The sequence below is a fragment of the Oncorhynchus mykiss genome, chromosome 26 (genome assembly GCF_057628025.1).
Source record: "Oncorhynchus mykiss isolate SJ-2025 chromosome 26, ASM5762802v1, whole genome shotgun sequence".
NCBI classification, from domain to species: Eukaryota; Metazoa; Chordata; class Actinopteri; order Salmoniformes; family Salmonidae; genus Oncorhynchus; species Oncorhynchus mykiss.
This window is the reverse complement of record NC_143047.1, coordinates 18,935,658-18,957,158: the sequence shown is the minus strand read 5'-3', so window position 1 is coordinate 18,957,158 and position 21,501 is coordinate 18,935,658. Positions and strand designations below refer to the sequence as shown.

Sequence of the window (21,501 nt, the reverse complement as noted above, 5' to 3'; positions counted from 1 at the left end):
GCTCCATTCTTGTGTATTTTATTTTCTTCCTCTTGTGTTAAAAAAACAAACATTTTTTCCTCTGCACAAATTGGAAAGGTTCGTAAGCAAGCATTTCACTATATAGTCTATACCAGTTGTATTCATTTAACAACCCTACCTGCATGTACATAATTATCTCAATTACCTCGACACCGGTGCCCTCGCGCATTGACACATTGACTCTGTACTGGTACCCCCTGTATATAGCCTCCACATTGACTCTGAACTGGTACCCCCTGTATATAGCCTCCACATTGACTCTGAACTGGTACCCCCTGTATATAGCCTCCACATTGACTCTGTACTGGTACCCCCTGTATATAGCCTCCACATTGACTCTGAACTGGTACCCCCTGTATATAGCCTCCACATTGACTCTGTACTGGTACCCCCTGTATATAGCCTCCACATTGACTCTGTACTGGTACCCCCTGTATATAGCCTCCACATTGACTCTGTACTGGTACCCCCTGTATATAGCCTCCACATTGACTCTGAACTGGTACCCCCTGTATATAGCCTCCACATTGACTCTGTACTGGTACCCCCTGTATATAGCCTCCACATTGACTCTGTACTGGTACCCCCTGTATATAGCCTCCACATTGACTCTGTACTGGTACCCCCTGTATATAGCCTCCACATTGACTCTGTACTGGTACCCCCTGTATATAGCCTCCACATTGACTCTGTACTGGTACCCCCTGTATATAGCCTCCACATTGACTCTGTACTGGTACCCCCTGTATATAGCCTCCACATTGACTCTGTACTGGTACCCCCTGTATATAGCCTCCACATTGACTCTGTACTGGTACCCCCTGTATATAGCCCCGCTATTGACTCTGTACTGGTACCCCCTGTATATAGCCTCCACATTGACTCTGTACTGGTACCCCCTGTATATAGCCTCCACATTGACTCTGAACTGGTACCCCCTGTATATAGCCTCCACATTGACTCTGTACTGGTACCCCCTGTATATAGCCTCCACATTGACTCTGTACTGGTACCCCCTGTATATAGCCTCCACATTGACTCTGTACTGGTACCCCCTGTATATAGCCTCCACATTGACTCTGTACTGGTACCCCCTGTATATAGCCCCGCTATTGTTGTTCACTGCTGCTCTTTAATGATTTGTTTTTCTTATCTCTTACCTTTTTCTTAATTTTTCTTTTTTAGTTATTTTCTTAACTGCACGTATGGTTAAGGGCTTGTAAGTAAGCATTTCACTGTAAGGTCTATTGTTGTATCCGGCGCATGTGACAAATAAATAAAATTTGATCTGATTCGGCGCATGTGATGAATAACTTTGATTTGACTGTGTTGTGTTCCAGGTTCTCTGGATGAAGACGTGGTGGTGATCGAGGCGACCCCTGCACCCCCTGTCCCAGCCAGCGAGGAGATCAACGTCACCTCCACCGACAGCGAGGTGGAGATAGTCAACGTGGGAGATGGCTTCAGGTGAGCACCTTCCCCTGTCTCCTCTCTGACGAGATCAACGCTGTACAGAGCTAATGAACCACAGTGGAAAATCGAATGAAGTGACATGGTAAAGTACTTTGGCTGTGAAATTCTCTCTCTCGGGAGAAAAAACATCCATCTCAATATTTCCCCCCATCTTTAAGCTGTGAAAGCAATCTAAATGGCACCGGCCTTCATTTGTGTCCTGAGACAGCCTGGCCCTGCAGTACTGACAGTACTTTATCCTCGTGGCTCTGTCAATATAATCACAGTCAACTGTGGTGTGTCATAACATTTACTGAGACTGTCACATTGTGCTGGGGCAGTGTTTTTCCAGGATACCTCAGAAATGCAGTGTAGGCCCTTGGAGTGCTATTTGGCCCCTATGGAGAAGTTGCTGGTATCGCTATGGCATGGGAGATAATGCACATCTGGGATTGGCCGTGAAGCTGGCAGGCTGCAGCACTGCACTGGCATTCCACAGCTCTCCCAGCTGTTGCTATCGCTGTCTTCTTCAAGGGCAAGGCTTCCATACAGTAATACCCAAGCTCTCTCACCACTCTCCATGAACAATCTAACGAGAGACCCTCTCTTCCCCCAGGGCATTCTCATCTGACTTTCAGTTCACTCTGATCCAGGTCCAGTTACTTCTGATCCCCCTGTCAGATAACTCCAGGTCTAGTTTGAGGGTTTCTCTGGTACAGTCTCTGATTTAGAGAACCAGGACATTAGATCCAGGTGGATTTGCTTTTCTTCTCGCGGCACGATCTCCTGAACCGATATGATTACTTAAACATGGGAAATAAATGCCAGCTGGTTACAGGTTACCAGGGCTTTTGGCAGGCTTTGTGAAGTGGGTACCCATAGTGTAGTCTTTCTCCATAGACCTAGGCCTACATGATTTCTCTATCTGACTCATGTGGGATGTCTTCTGAAAATCCTCTCTGCCATGACCTGAGGAAGGTTGATCTCATTCATTGGGATTTTAAAGCAGTGCCAGTGTGAGAGCGCTATGTTACAGTATATCGGTACTGTTATAGTGGTGTTCCTCTCGGATTTGTTTCTAGTTGTCTCCCCTCGTCTTTCTCTCCTTGAACCCCTCTCCTGTCTTTAATTGTTATTAAGGTGTATTGGTGCATAGCGCTAAGAATCATTTCCACCAGCTTGATTCCATTATCTCACCCTCTGCTGCCAGAAATAGGAAGGCCTGTGAATTTCACTCCTGCCAGAAAGTCACTCTGTCAACCCAAATGAATTGCTCTCTGTTTGTGATATGCGTTGTCTCTTATGAGAGACAATCAAATGGTCAGTTTCAGTTACTGTAGCGTTTATCTTGTAGAAAACTTGTATACATGCCAGCAAAGCCACAACACTAAACAACACATTTATTGCACTATAACGGTGACAAACGGTGCCCACAAACTGTTAGTGCTTTCGGAAAGTATTCAGACCCCTTGACTTTTTCCAAATGTTTTTATGTTAGAGCCTTATTTTAAAATCGCTAAAACATTTTATTTATTTATCTACACACAATACCCCATAATGACAAAGCAAAAACAGTTTTTTAGAATTTTTTGAAATGTATTAACATTTTTTTTTAAAAATGTCTTATTTACATAAGTATTCAGACCCATTACTATGAGAGCCCAAATTGAGCTCAGGTGCATCCTATTTCTATTGATCATCATTGAGATGTTTCCACAACTTGATTGGATTCCACCTGTGGTAAATTCAATTGATTGGAGAAGGGCCTTGGTCAGGGAGGTGACCATAAACCTGATGGTCACTCTGACATAGCTCCTGAGTTCCTCTGTGGAGATGGGAGAACCTTCCAGAAGGACAGCCATCTCTGCAGCACACCACCAATCAGGCCTTTATGGTAGATTGGCCAGACAGAAGCCACACCTCAGTAAAAGGCACATGACCGCCCACTTGGAGTTTGCCAAAAGGCACCTAAAGGACTCCTAACATGAGAAACAAGATTCTCTGGTCTGTTGTCCTGTTGGAACAGGAGCAGGTTTTCATCCACATCCCCACAGCATGATGCTGACACCACCATGCTTCACCGTAGGGATTGTGCCAGGTTTCCTCTAGACGTGCTGCTTGGCATTCAGGCCAAAGAGTTCGATCTTGGTTTACAAATGCACTGTACATAAAGCTGTCCCAACAGCAGTCCCAACACCTTACCACTGCTAGTCCTGGCTATCAGCGGAGCCTTGTCTGGCAGCGAAACAGTTAATTCAGCCTAATTTACTGAATTTAAAAAACATAGCTGATATGGCTGACTGCTTAAAGAAATGTGGTTTCTACTGACAATTGTTGTTCAAACTATGGCGTAAAGGGACGACGTGAGGATGAGGCAATCTGTTATTTTGATTAAGACATTCAATTAATGAGCGAGTTAGGACAGATGTTTTCAATATAACTATTTGTTTAGCACTTTTGAAATGGGCTGTTCTTACAGTATTCTCCCTGTACACCAATTCAGAACCATAGGATAAATAAAGGCGGCATATAGGCAGACAATGAAAGCTCTTACAACATTCAATGATTGCATTTCTCTAAAACAGGTTATAGGCACCACCAAGTCAGAACAGTAGGTTAAATTAAGAGGTGAAAATAGATAATATATATATTATTAGAGTGAGGCACATGGGCTACAAACAGCTTACTACACAACATACATTTAGTATTACTTTCTTAGCTACAGTATACATATCTACATGGCATATTACATTTATGCAGCAGCATACAAGATATTTGTGGACTCAGTCTTATGCTGTGCTCACTTGAACAGGAAGGTGGCGCGGCGGTCCTTTGTAGGCAAATTTTGGCATCAAACTCTATCATCAGTCTAGCATACTCTGGATTTATGGTGCTTTCAAGACAACCGGGAACTCAAAAAAAAACAACAAAAAACAATGGCGAATCATGATGACGTCCGTGATCTTGAGGTCGGAACTCTAGAAATAGGCCCGAGTTCCCAACTTGCAATTGTGCGTTGGATTACCATTCAAAATGTATATTCCCATTTGGAGCTCGTTTTCTTCTGAGTTCCCAGATCTCTTGAACTCACTGAAGTCTGAGATTTCCCAGTTAAGAGTTCCCAGTTTTGAGCACGGCAGTTGAATGTTTATCCTTTTTAATCTTGAAAAGAGACCCTTAAACGCAGAGTTGAAAATACTTCAAGGTTTACCGCAGGTTTTCTGAATAGGCAAATTCTCTCAACCCTGTGCCTGTCACCAATCTCTAGATGTGCACAAAGCATACCATAGGTCTAAAGATATCAGGAGTGGCCAGCCTAATGAGCCCAGTGCATTTTCATGTTTTTTTCCATTTAATCTGAATGACATGCAGATGTTCAGGGTGGCAGTAAGTAAGGCCTATTGATCAGGGGAATGGATGGCTGACTGGAGAGGAGATAGTTTGCTAGTAATCACAGGTGAGCCTCCCAGCTGCTGTGTCCTTGAATGAGCCACTAATTTGCTTCAGTAAATACTCAGCTAGCTACATAAGTGCAAACTTAATGAGGCCGTGTCATTCACTTGCATGTTAGTGGATTGGTTGGTTCCTGTCGCTGTATAGTGTGTTAACTAGCTAGCTAATCCACCTTGTGTAATTATGCTCCTTACTAATGTAATCCTTGGCATAGCATGCTAGCATTGTTATTGATAAGTTTATGGTTTGTTAAAACCGGTCATTATGCTTTCAGGAAGATAATCAGCCAAATATGGCCGCCTCTATGATGGTTAGAGAGGAGGTACACAGCACAGCCGTGTCATGGAGTGTTCTGTCTAAACAGGCCCTTTGGGGCCAGAGAAGGTTCTAGAAGCCTCCTGTCTCTCTGGTATGACCAGTCATGTGGCATCACTTCCCATTATTTTCAGGATGAGAGGAGCCCCCTCCACATTCTACAAACACTAAAATAGGCAACTCCATATCTGCCCAGTTAGAGTCCTATGATATTGGCCTACAGTATCTATCGTATAATAGATTTAGTGCCTGCAAGGATTGTGATTAGAGGTCGACCGATTATGATTTTTCAATGCCAATACCGATTATTGGAGGACCAAAAAAAAGCTGATACCAATTAATCAATTTGTTTTTGGTAATAATAACTATTACAACAATACTGAATGAACACTTATTTTAACTTAATATAATACATCAATAAAATCAATTTAGCCTCAAATAAATAATGAAACATGTTCAATTTGGTTTAAATAATGCAAAAACAAAGTGTTGGAGAAGAAAGTAAAAGTGCAATATGTGCCATGTAAGAAAGCTAACGTTTCAGTTCCTTGCTCAGAACATGAGAACATATGAAAGCTGGTGGTTCCTTTTAACATGAGTCTTCAATATAAGAACTTTTGGATTGTAGTTATTATAGGAATTATAGGACTATTTCTCTCTATACCATTTGTATTTCAGTAACCTTTGACTATTGGATGTTCTTATAAGCACTTTAGTATTGCCAGTGTAACAGTATAGCTTCCATCCCTCTCCTCGCCGCTACCTGGACTCGAACCAGGAACACATTGACAACAGCCACCCTCGAAGCAGCGTTACCCATGCAGAGCAAGGGAAACAACCACTCCAAGTCTCAGAGCGAGTTACGTTTGAAACGCTATTAGCGCGCTAACTAGCTAGCAATTTCACATTGGTTACGCCAGCCTAATCTCGGGAGTTGATAAGCTTGAAGTCATAAACAGCGAAGAGCTGCTGGCGAAACCCACGAAAGTGCTGTTTGAATGAATGCTTATGAGCCTGCTGGTGCCTACCATCGCTCAGTCAGACTGCTCTATCAAATCATAGACTTAATTATAACATAATAACACACAGAAATACGAGCCTTAGGTCATTAATATGGTCGGATCCGGAAACTATCATCTCAAAAACAAGATGTTTATTCTTTCAGTGAAATACGGAACCGTTCCGTATTTTATCTAACGGGTGGCATCCATAAGTCTAAATATTCCTGTTACATTGTACAACCTTCAATGTTATGTCATAGTTATGTAAAATTCTGGCAAATTAGGTGGCCCAAACTGTTGCATATACACTGACTCTGCGTGCAATGAATGCAAGAGAAGTGACACAATTTCACCTGGTTAATATTGCCTGCTAACCTGGATTTATTTTAGCTAAATATGCAGGTTTCAAAATATATACTTCTGTGTATTGATTTTAAGAAAGGCATTGATGTTTATGGTTAGGTACACATTGGAGCAAGGACAATCCTTTTTTGTGAATACGCACCGCAAGATAAACGAGTAATATCATCAACCATGTGTAGTTAACTAGTGATTATGATTGAGTGATTGTTTTTTATAAGATAAGTTTAATGCTAGCTAGCAACTTACCTTGGCTTACTACATTCATGTAACAGGCAGGCTCCTCGTGGAGTGCAATGAGAGGCAGGTGGTTTGAGTGTTGGACAAGTTAACTGTAAGGTTGCAAGATTGAATCCCCAAGCTGACAAGGTAAAAATCTGTCGTTCTGCCCCTGAACAAGGCAGTTAACACACCGTTCCTAGGCCGTCATTGAAAATAAGAATGTGTTCTTAACTGACTAGTTAAATAAAGATTAAATAAAGGTGTAAAAAAAAATCGGTGTCCAAAAATACCGATTTCAAGTTTCATAACAATTGGAAATCGGCCCTAATTAATCGGTCAACCTTTAATTGTGATCATGTTGTTTTCAAGGGTAGGTTTTTAGATGAAGGATATTTGTTCTGTATGTAGGGCAGTGCAATGAAATGTTGAGTCGTGTCTGGCTGTTCCCAGAATGGGACCCTCTGTGTGAAACCTAAGGTCAGTTGGTGGGGCTCCCTCTCTCAGGCTCTGACCGTTGACATGACTCATCTCCAGGCTCCCAGTTCTCTGTGTGTATGTGCTGTGTGCTGTGAGTGGAATGCGGGGAGTGGGGGAAAACCGGGGGGGTTTTCTAGACAGGGGGATGGGGTTAATAGCACCAAGTCTTCACATCTCAGGAAAATGCCGGACCTGTGTGTGTGTGTGTGTGTGTGTGAAGAGGAACCAGAGCAGGAACAAGAAGAGTAATAACATACTGTTGTTTAGTAGCGTGGATGAGCAGTTAAAGAACCGGGTTAGAGACCAGTTCAGGCTGCTGTGGAGTGGAATAGCGGGGGAGCAGGCAGAGTCTCTCTATAGCTCTGCATAGTGTATAGCATACCCAGAGAAGAGCTGCACTGGGGATCAGGCCACATGCCTCCGGTTGTTTTTAGCAGTGAAGCCAAGCCCCCCTTCCAGAGGCCAGCTCATCTGACCACTCTCTCTGGGCTCACCATCTCAGTGAGCCCATTCTTCAGGTCTGGAACCCCAATGGAGGATTTCACCCACTTGGCTTGACTGACTGGAGCTTCAGTGGCCCTGTTAATTTCTCCCATGTTCCATCTGTCCCACAGACACGCGATTAGCTTGCCCGTGATTGATTGTTCCCTGACGGTGCTCCTCTGTAGATTTATTCAGGCTGTGCAGTGTGACTTATTTTAAACGGTGTTATCCAGGAGTTGATAAAGCTAAACGTGCCTGGCCTTTTCAGAAATATTCAGGGTGGAAGAGATCAGTAAGGGGGGGGGGGGGGGGGAGATCAGTAAGGGGGGGAGGAGATCAGTAAGGGGGGGAGGAGATCAGTAAGGGGGGGGGGAGATCAGTAAGGGGGGGAGAGATCAGTAAGGGCCCTCTAAGAAATAGAAAAGGGCTGTCTTTTTCAGAGAACTTGTAAATATTTGGAGTGTGATACAGATGGGTTTACATAAGCATTGCTCTCTCCCTCACCCCAGCCCTTGCTCTCCCTCCTCCCTCTCTGGCGCTCCCTCACTTGCTCTATCACTCTTCCTCCCACCCCCTCGCTCTCTTCCTTAATCTCCCTCCCTCCGCTCTCTTACTGTATCGCTCCCTCTCTCCCTGTAGATATCCCTCACTCCCTTATCTCTCTCTCCCCTTATCTCTCTCTCCCCTTATCTCTCTCCCTCCCTTCTCTATCTTCCTTCTCTCCCTCTCTCTTCATGCTAGGCTGACCATATTCTCCCTAGGTATTTCCGGGAAGTGAATGAGCAGAGTAGTTAGTTACGGGAGAGTGTGTGTGTGTGTGTTTTATTTCCACATCTCTGCCTGCACCTCCCAGAGCTGCCCTGGCTTGCAGGAGAATGCAGAGAAGGGCTGTTTCTGAAGGGGGAGGTGTAGCGAGGAGTACTGGATGTGGAGGTTAAAGGGCAGCAGGATGAGCAATACCGGTTTTCCGCTGAAAGATCCTTTGTTTACTGTGCAGAGAGGATAAAGGTTGGGATAGAGGGTGTGAGTATGCATAAGTGCCATATTCAGTATCAGTGAAGGCTTTGGATTTTGGTGCAGAACATACAGCTTGCGCTTCTGTCTTGCTGTTAATGTAGTACCAGGTGCTTCATATTGTTTGTTTCCACACACATTCTATTTAGTCTCTTAATTGTGTTGCCCTCCCCAGTACCATAGCCTTTATACACAGTCCATAGATCCTGTCCCTGCAGTTAGCCCCACATTACCCCACTGTCGAGCCCTCTCTAAGCCCTCAGGCATTTGGCAGATCTGCGTGGAGATGGCAAAACCCTGGTCCTGCCAAGCCCCCAGTTCCCACAGTGTTCATGTTTACTGTGTTCTGTTTTCCCCTCGCCTCCACCCCTCAGAGGCCACTGTGGTAAACAGGTATTTACAAAATAATCCCAGGTCTACGTTGTGGGTAATTAGGTGCTTGTCCCTGGTGGGCTAGCCTGTTCCCTGGGCCCCGAGGTGAGCTAGCCTGCTCCCTGGGCCCTAAGGTGGGAGAGAGGAGGAGCAGGTGCCAATTACAGTGCAATCAAGCCACACCTCCTGTACTGGCTCTCTGTGTGTACCACCTTCACTGCTCCACATGGTGTGTGTGTGAACTGCCCCATGGGACATGCCATGGAGGCTTTTCTTCCTCTATTCTGCATTGCCAACATCAGAAGTTGCACTAATAGGTTTTTGTTGCCTTCCGTTCTTTTTCGTTTGTTGTAAAGTGTGTCCATCTGACAGGAAATGGAATGGACTGCAGTATGAGCTAATGGGAACCCCCCCCCTCCCACACACACACACACACACAAACACACACACACACACACACACACACACACATCACAGCACCAATGCAGCCCACAGCAGTTAGGCATTTCTTCTGCTGAATTGTGTGAGTGGACACACTCTCTCACACGCCTGCTTATTAGAAGGACTTCTTAGGTGTGTGTGTGTGTGTGGCGTTGCTATTGTTGTGCACACACACACTGGTCTCACTGGAAAAGCAGCAGCCCACCATGCTTGTCTGTAATCTTATTGTTTTAATGATGCATCCTGTGGTTTAGAGGTTCCAGCAGCAGCCCTGTGTTGAGAGGAGCAAGAGTCTCTCTGCTCCTGGCTCTCCCCTTCCCTCAGCCTGGTCTTGGCCCTCAGGCCTGGTTCACTGCTCTCCCTCTCTTCCACAGCCTCATCTCTCCATGACAGGCTGCTTTACGGCAGGCACTCTATCCCCTAGGCTCCCCCCTCTCATCCTGCTTTACGGCACACTGACACTCTCTGGACTCCCACATCACACGAGAGAGCGGAAGGCAGGAGGAAAGAGTGAGGCAGTGAGATGGGGAGAGAGGAAGACTGCGAAAGGGAGAGGAAAGAGAGCACAGTCAATGATGCACAATGTTTGTGACTTGAGAAAATGTGTGTGGTAGCTGAGGCCAAATGAGGTAGAGGTGTTTCTGTGTGTTGGATGTTGAATTGTGTTTTCCACAGGGTTGTTTTGGAGTTTGTTAGTGGGTGGTGTGGAAGAAACTATGTGTGTAAAACAAACGTGATCTTTATATATGGTTCTCAAAGGTTTGCACAGCTGTGTGTGTCTCTCATGCGCACGGCTGTGTGTAGACTGTCTTTTTGAATTAGCTGCAGCACCAGCACTCATGTCAGCTGGCTCTTATTTACTTACAGGCGTTCCAGCAGCTCCCAAAGTGAGCCCGATTTGTGCTCATTTCACAGAAAAAGCCGTGTGGACCATCTCCTGCCTCCAAATGAAGACGTTTCAACTTTCCCTTTTACTACATAAATGACATCATAAAATGAACTGTTGTTCATATATTTATTTAAAGGACAATCAGGCTGAGAAAGCAAGAGATTTGCTTTGGGAGGACAAATGGGCTGAATTGCCTGGATTTTCTCACTTCTCCATGAAGTCTTATGGACTGGGTCTCATCCACTGACCACCGGTCTCCAGTGAGAGGGCTGTGTGATCAGCAATCTCATAGAATTGTTACAATGTTACAATACCGTAGCCCAGGGTCCAGATAACCTGGCATTATCAGTGTGGTCCCAATCAGTCTGAAAACTGAAGCCTTGTTTAATCTGGTTGTTTACCCCCCTCTCCTCTCCTTCCTCTCTAACTGGCTGTGTGTTTGTGTCCACAGGCCTCGCTCGGTGGGGGGCCACGGCAGGATGTACTGGGGCCCCAGCTGCTCCCAGAACCGACCCCAGGAGCCACGCAGCCGCCACCGCCTCTCTACCGTCATCCAGCCTCTGCGCCAGAGCGCCGGGGAGGTGGTGGACCTCACAGTGGACGAGGATGGTGAGCATGAGGACGTGCCGACCCCCAATACCACTCTGAGATGAACTATATGATGTAACAGTCACATAGACGTCCTAGACTTAAGACTCAGGCCTCTGTTTTTCAAAGCTAGGCTCATTCGTCTTTCAACACAAAGGCGAGTTTAAGTAGTCCTCTTAAGGACAGTCATTTTTACATGAGCAACATACAAATGGTTGCACGTTTTCTCTCTGTGTGTGTGTGTCAGTGTCACACACACACACAGAGAAACAAGTTTACTCTTGAGGCAGAAAGAAAATAGATCTGGTGAATCTATGTGTAAAAATAATTTACGTTGGGGAACAGCTTTTTCAAAGATGCTGCTTACGATAGCCGGGCTGTCGCACAGCATGTGAATGTGGGCGTCCAATGCTTGGATTTAGATGAGTTTCATGCTTTCTTACATGATCCAGCTCGACACTGCGTAGGGGGTTGGGAAATATTACATGTCAAATGAAATACTCTCATTTACACTCTATTGTTTAATAGGATTAGCTAGCTTCTTCCACACATCTCTCCAAACCTGGGAGCGAGTGGGTGTCGTTAACTTGAAATAAGAATTGTCCTGTCATCACAATTCAATTTGAAATGTTCCCGTAAGCGAGCACTGTTTAAATAATGATTCATCTGTATTTTTTTCATCAAATGGAGGGATATTAATAGCGACCGTGCCCCTGAGAGTGTCTGCTCTTTCATTGGTTGGCTTTTACACATCAACCCAATGCATTTCTGATGCATGTCGTTTCATACTGTCAATCCTATCATGTTTGTAACATGATAAAATGTCACAGTTATGCCAGCCACTGGAGCAGTAGCCAGAAGCATGCTCTTCATTGTAAAAATGGAGGCATTAGGCACAATGAATGAAATACACCTGGCAGTATTAAAGCTTATGTGGGTTAAGGGTTTCACTCTGGATTTAGGGGACATACAGCCGACTCCTGATGAGTATAGCCTACATTGAATTACAAAGTCCATTGAAGAGCTGTGTATTTAATCATCCCCAATTCATATACAGTTGAAGTTGAAAGTTTACATACACTTAGGTTGGAGTCATTAAAACTAATTTTTCAACCACTCCACAAATGTCTTTTTAACAAACTATAGTTTTGGCAAGTCGGTTAGGACATCTACTTTGTACATGACACAAGTCATTTTTCAACAATTGTTTACAGACAGATTATTTCACTGTATCACTATTCCAGTGGGTCAGAAGTTCACATACACTAAGTTGACTGTGCCTTTAAACAGCTTGGAAAATTCCAGAAAAGGATGTCATGGCTTTAGAAGCTTCTGATAGGCTAATTGACATAATTTGAGTCAATTGGAGGTGTACCTGTGGATGTATTTCAAGGCCTACCTTCAAGCTCAGCGCCTCTGTTTGACATCATGGGAAAATCAAAAGAAATCAGCCAAAACCTCAGAAAAAAATGGTAGACCTACACAAGTCTGGTTCATCCTTGGGAGCAATTTCCAAACGCCTGAAGGTACCACGTTCATCTGTACAAACAATAGTACGCAAGTATAAACATCATGGGACCACGCAGCCGTTATACCGATCAGGAAGGAGATGTGGTCGGTCTCCTAGAGATGAACGTACTTTGATGCGAAAAGTGCAAATCAATCCTAGAACAACAGCAAAGGTTATTGTGAAGATGCTGGAGGACACAGGTACAAAAGTATCTATATCCACAGTAAAAACGAGTCCTATATCGACAACCTGAAAATCCGCTCGGCAAGGAAGAAGCCACTGCTCCAAAACCGCTATAAAAAAAGCCAGACTACATTTTGCAACTGCACATGGGAACAAAGATCGTACTTTTTGGAGAAATGTCCTCTGGTCTGATGAAACAAAAATAGAACTGTTTGGCCATAATAACCATCGTTATGTTTGGAGGAAAGAGTGGGAGGCTTGCAAGCTGAGGAACACCATCCCAACCATGAAGCACAGGGGTGGCAGCATCATGTTGTGGTGGTGCTTTGCTGCAGCAGGGACTGGTGCACTTCACAAAATAGATGGCCTCATGAGGAAGGAAAATTATGTGGATATATTGAAGCAACTTCTCAAGACATCAGTCAGGAAGTTAAAGCTTGGTCGCAAATGTGTCTTCCAAATGGACAATAACCCCAAGCATACTTCCAAAGTTGTGGCAAAATGGCTTAAGGACTACAAAGTCAAGGTATTGGAGTGGCCATCACAAAGCCCTGACCCCCATCCCATAGTGAATTTGTGGGCAGAACTGAAAAAGCATATGCGAGCAAGGAGGCCTACAAACCTGACTCAGTTACACCAGCTCTGTCAGGAGGAATGGGCCAAAATTCACCCAATTTATTGTGGAAGCTATTGGAAGGCTACCCAAAATGTTTGACCCAAGTTAAACAATTTAAAAGGCAATGCTACCAAATACTAATTGAGTGTATGTAAACTTCTGACACACTGGGAATGTGATGAAAGAAATTAAAGCTGAAATAATTCATTCTCTCTACTATTGTTCTGACATTTCACATTCTTAAAATTAAGTGGTGATCTTAACTGACCTAAGAGAGGGAATTTGTACTTGGATTAAATGTCAGGAATTGTGAAAAACAGAGTTTAAATGTATTTGGCTAAGGTGTACATAAACTTCCGACTTCAACTGTACATACATTCTTCTCACCAGATGTATAGGCTTACTCCAGTTCAGTTCATACATTTATGACAGCCCCAAGCCATTACATATACACCTTTTAAAAATGACCTGAAATCCCTCCTCTTTAGGAAGGTCCTCCATTAGATATATCTGTGTTCCATGTCCCTTGTTGTGTCATCTGGGTTCTTTGTTTCAGTTTCTCTGTCTAGTTGTTTATTGTTTTATTTATTTCAATGAAAATCAAATTATACATTCAATTTATTGTTATTATATATCAGGTGTGGACTGACTGTTTTTGTAATGGCTTTACCATTCCAACATCCTGCATATCTCTGGCTAATGGCTATGTTTTCCCAGACCAGTTTGCCCTCTAACCTGAGGCATTAGCAAACCAGACCGAAGCATTAGTGTGACTTAAGTCCAATTTGGTGCATTCTCTTTATGGTCTCGCACTGTGTGACTGATAACAGAATAACAGAGCAGTGTGAGATATGAGCCTATTTGCATTTCTTTGGAGGAGGAGGAGAAATTAATTTGTGAGTATGAAAAGCAGATGGAGCGCACACTGTGGAATGCTAATGAGGTCTCTTCTCCCTGGCTGCCAAGCCACTGCAGCCAGTCTACACACCAGGGTTTCCGTTCACCGGTAATAGCCAGCTTTTGGCCGATTTGAAAAATAAATAAATAGAAAGCAGATAACATTTCCGTGTGTATAGTAGGCTTACACTGAGTGTCCAAAACGTTAGCAACACCTTCTTAATATTCAGTTGCAACCTCTTTTGCCATCAGAACAGCCTCAATTCGTCGGGGCATGGCCTCTACAAGGTGTCGAAAGCGTTCCACAATGATGCTGGCCCATGTTCACTCCAATGCTTCCCACAGTTGTCGAGTTGGCCGGATGTCTTTTGGGTGGTGGACCATTCTTGATACACACCGGAGACTGTTGATCGTGAAAAACCCACCAGCATTGCGGTTCTTGACACAAACCGCTGTGCCTGGCTCCTCCTACTATACCCCATTCAAAGCCTCTTAAATATTTTGTCTTGCCCATTCACCCTGTGAATGGCACACATACACAATCCTTGTCTCAAGGCTTAAAAATGATTCTTTAACCTGTCTCCTCCCCTTCATCTACACTGATTTTGAAGTGGATGTAACAAGTGACATCATAGTTTTCACCTGGATTCACCTGGCCAGTCTTTCATGGAAGGAGCATGTTTTGTTCACTCTGTGTATATTCGTTATGGAGGCATATCTTATTTATCACACGCCTACAGCATACAGATACAGAGCCTTTGAGTGGAAAATGTGTCAGAGCGCGAGAGCTGCTGCTACAGCATCTTAAACAGCAGACGCAAAGGCAACGGAAGTCACACACCACTTTGCAATCAGCTAGAGGTGGTATGCATTTTGAAAATATATACTTAATTGTTTGAAACCTGAACATTTTAATACATACAGTGCCTTGCAAAAGTATTCATCCCCTTAGGGTTTTTCCTATTTTGTTGCATTACAACCTGTAAATGAAATAGATTTTTATTTGGATTGGTGATGTGAAATGAAAAAAATAACTTGTTTCAAAAAATGTATAAAAGGAGAAGTGGTGCGTGCATATGTATTCACCCCCTTTGCTATGAAGCCCCTAAATAAGATCTGGTGCAACCAATTACCTTCAGAAGTCATAGAATTAGATTTCACACAGGTGGACTTTATTTAACTAAGTGTCACATGATCGGTCACGTGATCTCAGTATATTTACACCTGTTCTGAAAGGCCCCAGAGTCAGCAACACCACTAAGCAAGGGGCACCACCAAACAAGCGGCACCATAAAGAGTAATGAGCTCTCCGAACAGGTCAGGGACAAAGTTGTGGAGAAGTACAGATCAAGGTTGGGTTATAAAAAAAAATATCAGAAATTGAACATCGGAGTATCTGTCCATAGGACCACTTTAAGCTGTACGCTCCACAGAGCTGGGCTTTACGGAAGAGTGGCAAGAAAAAAGCCATTGCTTAAAGAAAATGAATACGCAAATATGTTACATGTTCGCCAAAAAGCATGTGGGAGACTCCCCAAACATATGGAAGAAGATACTCTGGTCAGATGAGACTAAAATATAGCTTTTTGGCCATCAAGGACAGCGCTATGTCTGGCGCAAACTCAACACCTCTCATCACCCCGAGTATACTATTCCCACAGTGAAGCATGGTGGTGGCAGCATCATGCCGGGGGGGGGATGTTTTTCATCGTCAGGGACTGTGAAACTGGTCAGAATTGAAGGAATGATGGATGGCGCTAAATACAGGGAAGTTCTTGAGGGAAACCTGTTTCAGTCTTCCAGAGATTTGAGACTGGGACGGAGGTTTACCTTCCAGCAGGACACTGACCCTAAGCATACTGCTAAAGTAACAGTCGAGTGGTTTAAGGGGAAACATTTAAATGTCTTGTAATGGCCTAGTCAAAGCCCAGACCTCAATCCAACTGAGAATCTGTGGCATGAATTAAAGATTGCTGTACACCAGCATAACCCATCCAACTTGAAGGAGCTGGAGCAGTTTTGCCTTGAAGAATGGGCAAAAATCCCAGTGGCTAGATGTGCCAAGCTTATAGAGACATACCCCAAGAGTCTTGCAGCTGTGGTTGCTGCAAACGGTGTCTCTACAAAGTATTGACTTTAGGGGGGTGAATAGTTATGCACCCTCAAGTTTTCTGTTTTTTTGTCTTATTTCTTGTTTGTTTCACAATAAAAAATATTTTGCATCTTCAAAGTGGTAGGCATGTTGTGTAAATCAAATGATACAAACCCCCCCCCCCCCCCCAAAAAAAAGAAAATCCATTTTAATTCCAGGTTGTAAGGTACCAGAATAGCAAAAATGCAATGGGGGGGGTGAATACTTTTGCAAGCCATTGTATGAGGCTTGTCTTAATTTGCTTCAAAGTGGCCTATCCAAAATCAGACCAAATCCGTGAAGGCAATCATTTGATATAAACGTTCTTTCATTGTCCGGTAGCCGAAGGCACAATCCTAGTCATATTAGCAAACCATGCAGGTTGTTGCATATTAGATCTCCCCCCTTTCTAAATTTCTGCAATCACGTGCCCTTTTAACCAGTGTTTTCCCGCTAATTGGGTTATGGAACAAAAATGTGATCGTAGCTTACTGCCTTGTGCGCAAATAATAGTTTATCAACATTTTAAGCTAAACGTGCTAATCTGTTGCATCGGACTCATTGCTTTGTAACGTTTGTTTTATGTAGCCAAGGCATACTGGTTGTATGAATTTGGGATCTATCGTTCCTCAATTGTCCCAGAGTTTTTGGAATAGGCTATTTCTTTCTCGACAAGCTGACCAATAGAATAGGTCAATGTTCTACTATGGGGGATAGTAAATTGACATAGGCTAGTGAGTTTGCTGTTCTTTACTTGTCTTGTTAGCTGAGGAAAATGAAATGTGGACAGTTATTCTAACTTCTTTAAAGTGCACATCAGAGTTTTGGTAAGAAGGACTGCACATCATTGCGTCCTTGACTTGCATGTTTAGTTTTTATGAATTACCATAATATACATGTGATTTCTGTCACTCTGAGCACTTAGGGTGGATGCCCTAATAGGTTATGCATCCAATGCGTATGGGTCCGGTAAATTAAAATGCTGCCGGTCGAATGCCCGGCGCCACATTTTCCTGACAGAAACCCTGCTTCACATACACAGATATGTGTGCTACATAATAAATTCCCACCCATTTACTCTGTTTACTTGTCTGTCTTCCCTACCTCAGATCTCTCTGTCGTGCCATCCACCTCTGACAGCATTCACCCTCAGACTGTCAGCTCCTCGTCTTCATCCTCCTCTCATCATACCTCTACCTCAGAGCCCCACGATGCTCCGGGCCCCTCCCCCAACTGCCCTAGTCAAGGCCCAGCCCTAGACAGCACGCTGGCACAGGGGCCAAGGGGTACCGCAGGCACAGAGGGTAAGTCAGACCATAGACTCTCCAGAAAGCCATGATCTCAACCTTTCTAAGTTTATTCATCTTCCCTGTGGGTCATCTATGAATAATGAGTGAAGCTTAAAGGTGTTTTCCATCTCTATCAGATGAGAGTAGAAGAGGATCGACTGGCGTGGCAGGAGAGAGTGGGGGCACGGCCATGCCCAGGTTACCCTCCTGCTGCCCGCAGCACTCCCCCTGTGGAGGGCCCTCCCCTGGTCACATGACCCTGGGCCATTCCAGCTGCCTGCAGGCCCAGCCCTCCCAGCAGCCGGGCTCCCAGCAGCACAGCCACGCCCACCACTTCCACCACCACCATCACCACATGCCTCAGCACCAACCTCCACCCACTCTGCCCTTTCCTGAGCCCAGCTGCCCCCTAGAGAGGCCCACTGCCCTGCCTGCACCATGCAGAGGGGGAGGGATCAGCAGCAGCAGCTCCACCCAATACCACGACCAGGTAGGCCTGAGCATCAACACCCTGTTATGTTTTTTACATTGTAGCATTGTTGGAGGTTTGGCTGTTACTTCTGCTTCCTGTTTTGGTTTCCCCAACTTTAATATATCGACCAGAGAATTTATGCATTTCTTATAGCAGTAACATTTTATAAATATAGTCCATATTAAAAATGTTGATTTCTTAAATCTTGAAAGTATTTTCTTTTTTGCCCCAAATCTATAAAAGTAGGCAAAATGAATCGAATTTGAGGAGATAAAAGGCTGCCTTTTCCCCCCACAATAGCTGGAGATAAATTAGAAATAATTTATAGTTTTAGTAAACTATGTAAGCCATGTTCTCCCTGGCAGATGGCACCATCGCATTCAAATGTATCTTTGACCAAGTCTTTGTGTATCTAAACAAAAGGCTCCGTCAATATCTGCACTAGTCAATGAATCAGATTCAAGGTGATTTAAAAAAAAAACAGAATAGGAACTGAAACAGACAAATAACTGGTATCTTAACAAAAACGTTACAAAGGATCTAGCTGGCAGTCTCCCTTGAAGCCAGATTCACCGCTGAATAGTTACAATTCTGCTAATTGTTAGGAGCTGCTGGATTGTATTATTTACCGTCAAAGTGGAGCAGTGTGTGGTTAAAGTGTAATGAGTTGGGTTGGGGTTGAGAGGGCTGTGTCTGCAGGTCAGGTTAGGGGCTCCCTCCATAGACCTCCGTCTCTCTGTCTTGATACTCTCTGATTCCTACATAATTCATGCAGGGCTGGTGCCATTATTCAAAACTGGGCCGTAAGGTCTCTACCATGAAAAGGAGGAAGTAGTTGCATGGGTGAGGCAAAATACTATGCCCTTAGATGGGCTTGGCCTACATGTAGGTACCGCCCTTAGCTACAGCTCAGAGAAAGGAGACATACTGCCTGAATAAGGTGAATAAGTCATGTTTTATGCATCAGTCTAAATATGATTATTTATTCGAATAATTCAACGAGGGAGGGCTGCTACTATGATTTGAAACTCCATCACTTAGATTGAATTTTCTCAGACGGTTTACTGCAGTCTAAACTGTGAAGCCCATTGTCTTGTACTTGTATCTTGTGCTTTGTGGTGGCTGAACCATGAAGCCCTGTGGTTTTAGTTTAGTGTTTTACCAGTTAGTTATATATTCTGTCACTACAGAGATCAAAGTCAGACAGTAGCACCATAACATCATCGTCTGGTTCTACTCTCTCCATACCTCCCCTCCCTGTATCTCTCACCCCTATTCTTTACTTTTCATTCCCCTCCTCTCCAACCCCCCTGTCTCTCTCTCCCCTCCCAAGCAGACTCTGCCCGTCGACCTGAGCAACAGTGGCTTGCGGAGCGGCGGGGGCAGCGGGGCCGGTAGTTTCCATGGCACCTCAGCCTTTGACCCGTGCTGCCCAGGCTCCACGTCGCGGCCCGCTGCCTACAACTCCCAGAATGCAACGGGGCCAGGGCCCAGCCAGCCCAGCACAGTGGTGGACTCCTTCAGCTCAGCCATGGTGGCCCAGCCTCAGCCACAGCCACAGCTATCCACCTGCAGGCACTTCATGCACCCCTCCTGTGAGTAGACCTACATCTGCACCAAAAGGGAAATGGCCTTTTATTTTGGGAGGTGATATTATTTTATGGTGTCTTTTGTTTAAGTGTTGATTTGATAGGAAAATGAAATGCTGCAGTAGTAACTATAGTGTATTATTCCCATGCAGAACCTGCATACTACTGTACTAAACACGTTAGCCTTTAGTATTTATACAGTAACTATTACCACCAGACCTTGAAAGATTATGCCGACAACAGCACTCTTGAAACCCAGTGCTAATAGTAATTAAGAGAAACACCTGATGTTTAATGTGCTAAGTGCTGCGGGTGTGCTACCAAACAGGCCTTGTTAATTGCTGGTTCTCCTCAGAATAGCTCTATGTGGAATGAGAAGGAGTGTAGCGGGGATCCAGTAGGGAGGGAGGGAGGGGCTGGGTCTGTCCGGGGTCTCAGGTGGGAGACCTGCTCAGCACAGGGAACAGCCAGGCAGCATGTTTCAGTGAGGAGAGTCATAACTGATGATGATCATTAGGAAGGGGACTTAAAGGCGATCTGGTAAGGTGTTACTAACTACTTCTCAACTTTCTCCCACCATTCTCACTCTGTCTCTCTGACACCCAGACGCTCCCCTGGCACGCTCCCTGCACCACCAGCCCTCTAACACCTGCCCCCATTCCCATGGTAACCCTCCTCCCCCTCCTCAGCCCACTCCACAGGGTGACTACGTCATCCCCCACCCCGTCCATCCCTTCCACACGCCCCTGCCTTCTCACCCCCCTGGCCACGCCGTGCCCCCGCCCCCCCCTGCCCCTCTGCCTGCCCACCACCTCACAGGCTCCAGTGCACCCCAACACCTGCCCGCAGAGCACCAGGCCCTGCAGCACCACATGCCCGCGCTGGGGACCTCTGTGCAGAGGCTGCACCAGCACGAGATGCTACAGAGGATGGAGGTTCAGAGACGCAGGATGATGCAACACCCCACGTGAGTGTAGCCTCTGGCCCCGGTCCAACCCGTCTGATGGCAGCAACACAACTGCTAGCACAGACAGTAGCTTCCAATTGTCTGATTACAGTGACAATATTATGGTATTTTCCATCTCATGTTTCTGATACACCTCTCTTTCTTCTCCTTTCTCCAGACGAGCACATGAGCGCCCCCCTCCACACCCCCACAGAATGCACCCCAACTACGGCCATGGCCACCACATCCACGTGCCCCAGACCATGTCGTCCCACCCACGCCAATCTGAGCAGAGGACTGCATGGTTAGTACCATTTAGAGCAGTGGAGGGCCAGTGCCTTGCGTGTAGGGCTGAGAGTCTTTTTTTTTTTTTTTAAATACCAATGTACGTGTGGCCTGCTGTGCGCAAAGGATATTGTCAGTCATGCATGCCCTCATCTTCACTGTTAAAATGGCCCCTGTGATGTCAATGTCTATGAGTTGATGAGGACTGTTGTTGGTCTGGTTTTCTTCTGTAGGGAGCTGGGTATCGAGGCTGGAGTGACTGTGGCGCCATATCCTTCAGGACACCTGCACCCTCACCTGCCCCACTACCACCCTCCCCCAAGACTGCACCACTTCCCCATCCCCTTCATGGTGAGTGCACGACTGGCACCCTCACTCTAAGCACACGTGCCTACGTTAGAATACATGAGAAGTATGGCTTAGATGAATGATGCTAGCCCTCTATTTATAACATCTGTTATTTCAAGGATGGTTTGTTGGGCCACATGAATAATG

The 21,501-nt window shown here is 45.0% G+C and overlaps 1 protein-coding gene across 5 annotated transcripts in view; it reads left to right on the top strand.

Annotated features, from left to right (window-relative positions):
- Positions 1-21,501, top strand: part of LOC110506534 (E3 ubiquitin-protein ligase arkadia-C) — a 51,312-nt gene that overhangs the window by 25,838 nt on the left and 3,973 nt on the right. For 3 of the 5 annotated variants that reach the window (XM_021586220.3, XM_021586218.3, XM_090222322.1), the window contains 8 exons: positions 1,362-1,488; positions 10,952-11,109; positions 17,535-17,729; positions 17,852-18,204; positions 19,520-19,781; positions 20,382-20,742; positions 20,900-21,025; positions 21,240-21,357. In XM_021586220.3, coding sequence (XP_021441895.3) covers positions 1,362-1,488; positions 10,952-11,109; positions 17,535-17,729; positions 17,852-18,204; positions 19,520-19,781; positions 20,382-20,742; positions 20,900-21,025; positions 21,240-21,357 — 1,700 coding nt within the window. The remainder of the gene's footprint in view (positions 1-1,361; positions 1,489-10,951; positions 11,110-17,534; positions 17,730-17,851; positions 18,205-19,519; positions 19,782-20,381; positions 20,743-20,899; positions 21,026-21,239; positions 21,358-21,501) is intronic. The other 2 variants (XM_021586221.3, XM_021586219.3) reach the window with 1 other exon arrangement.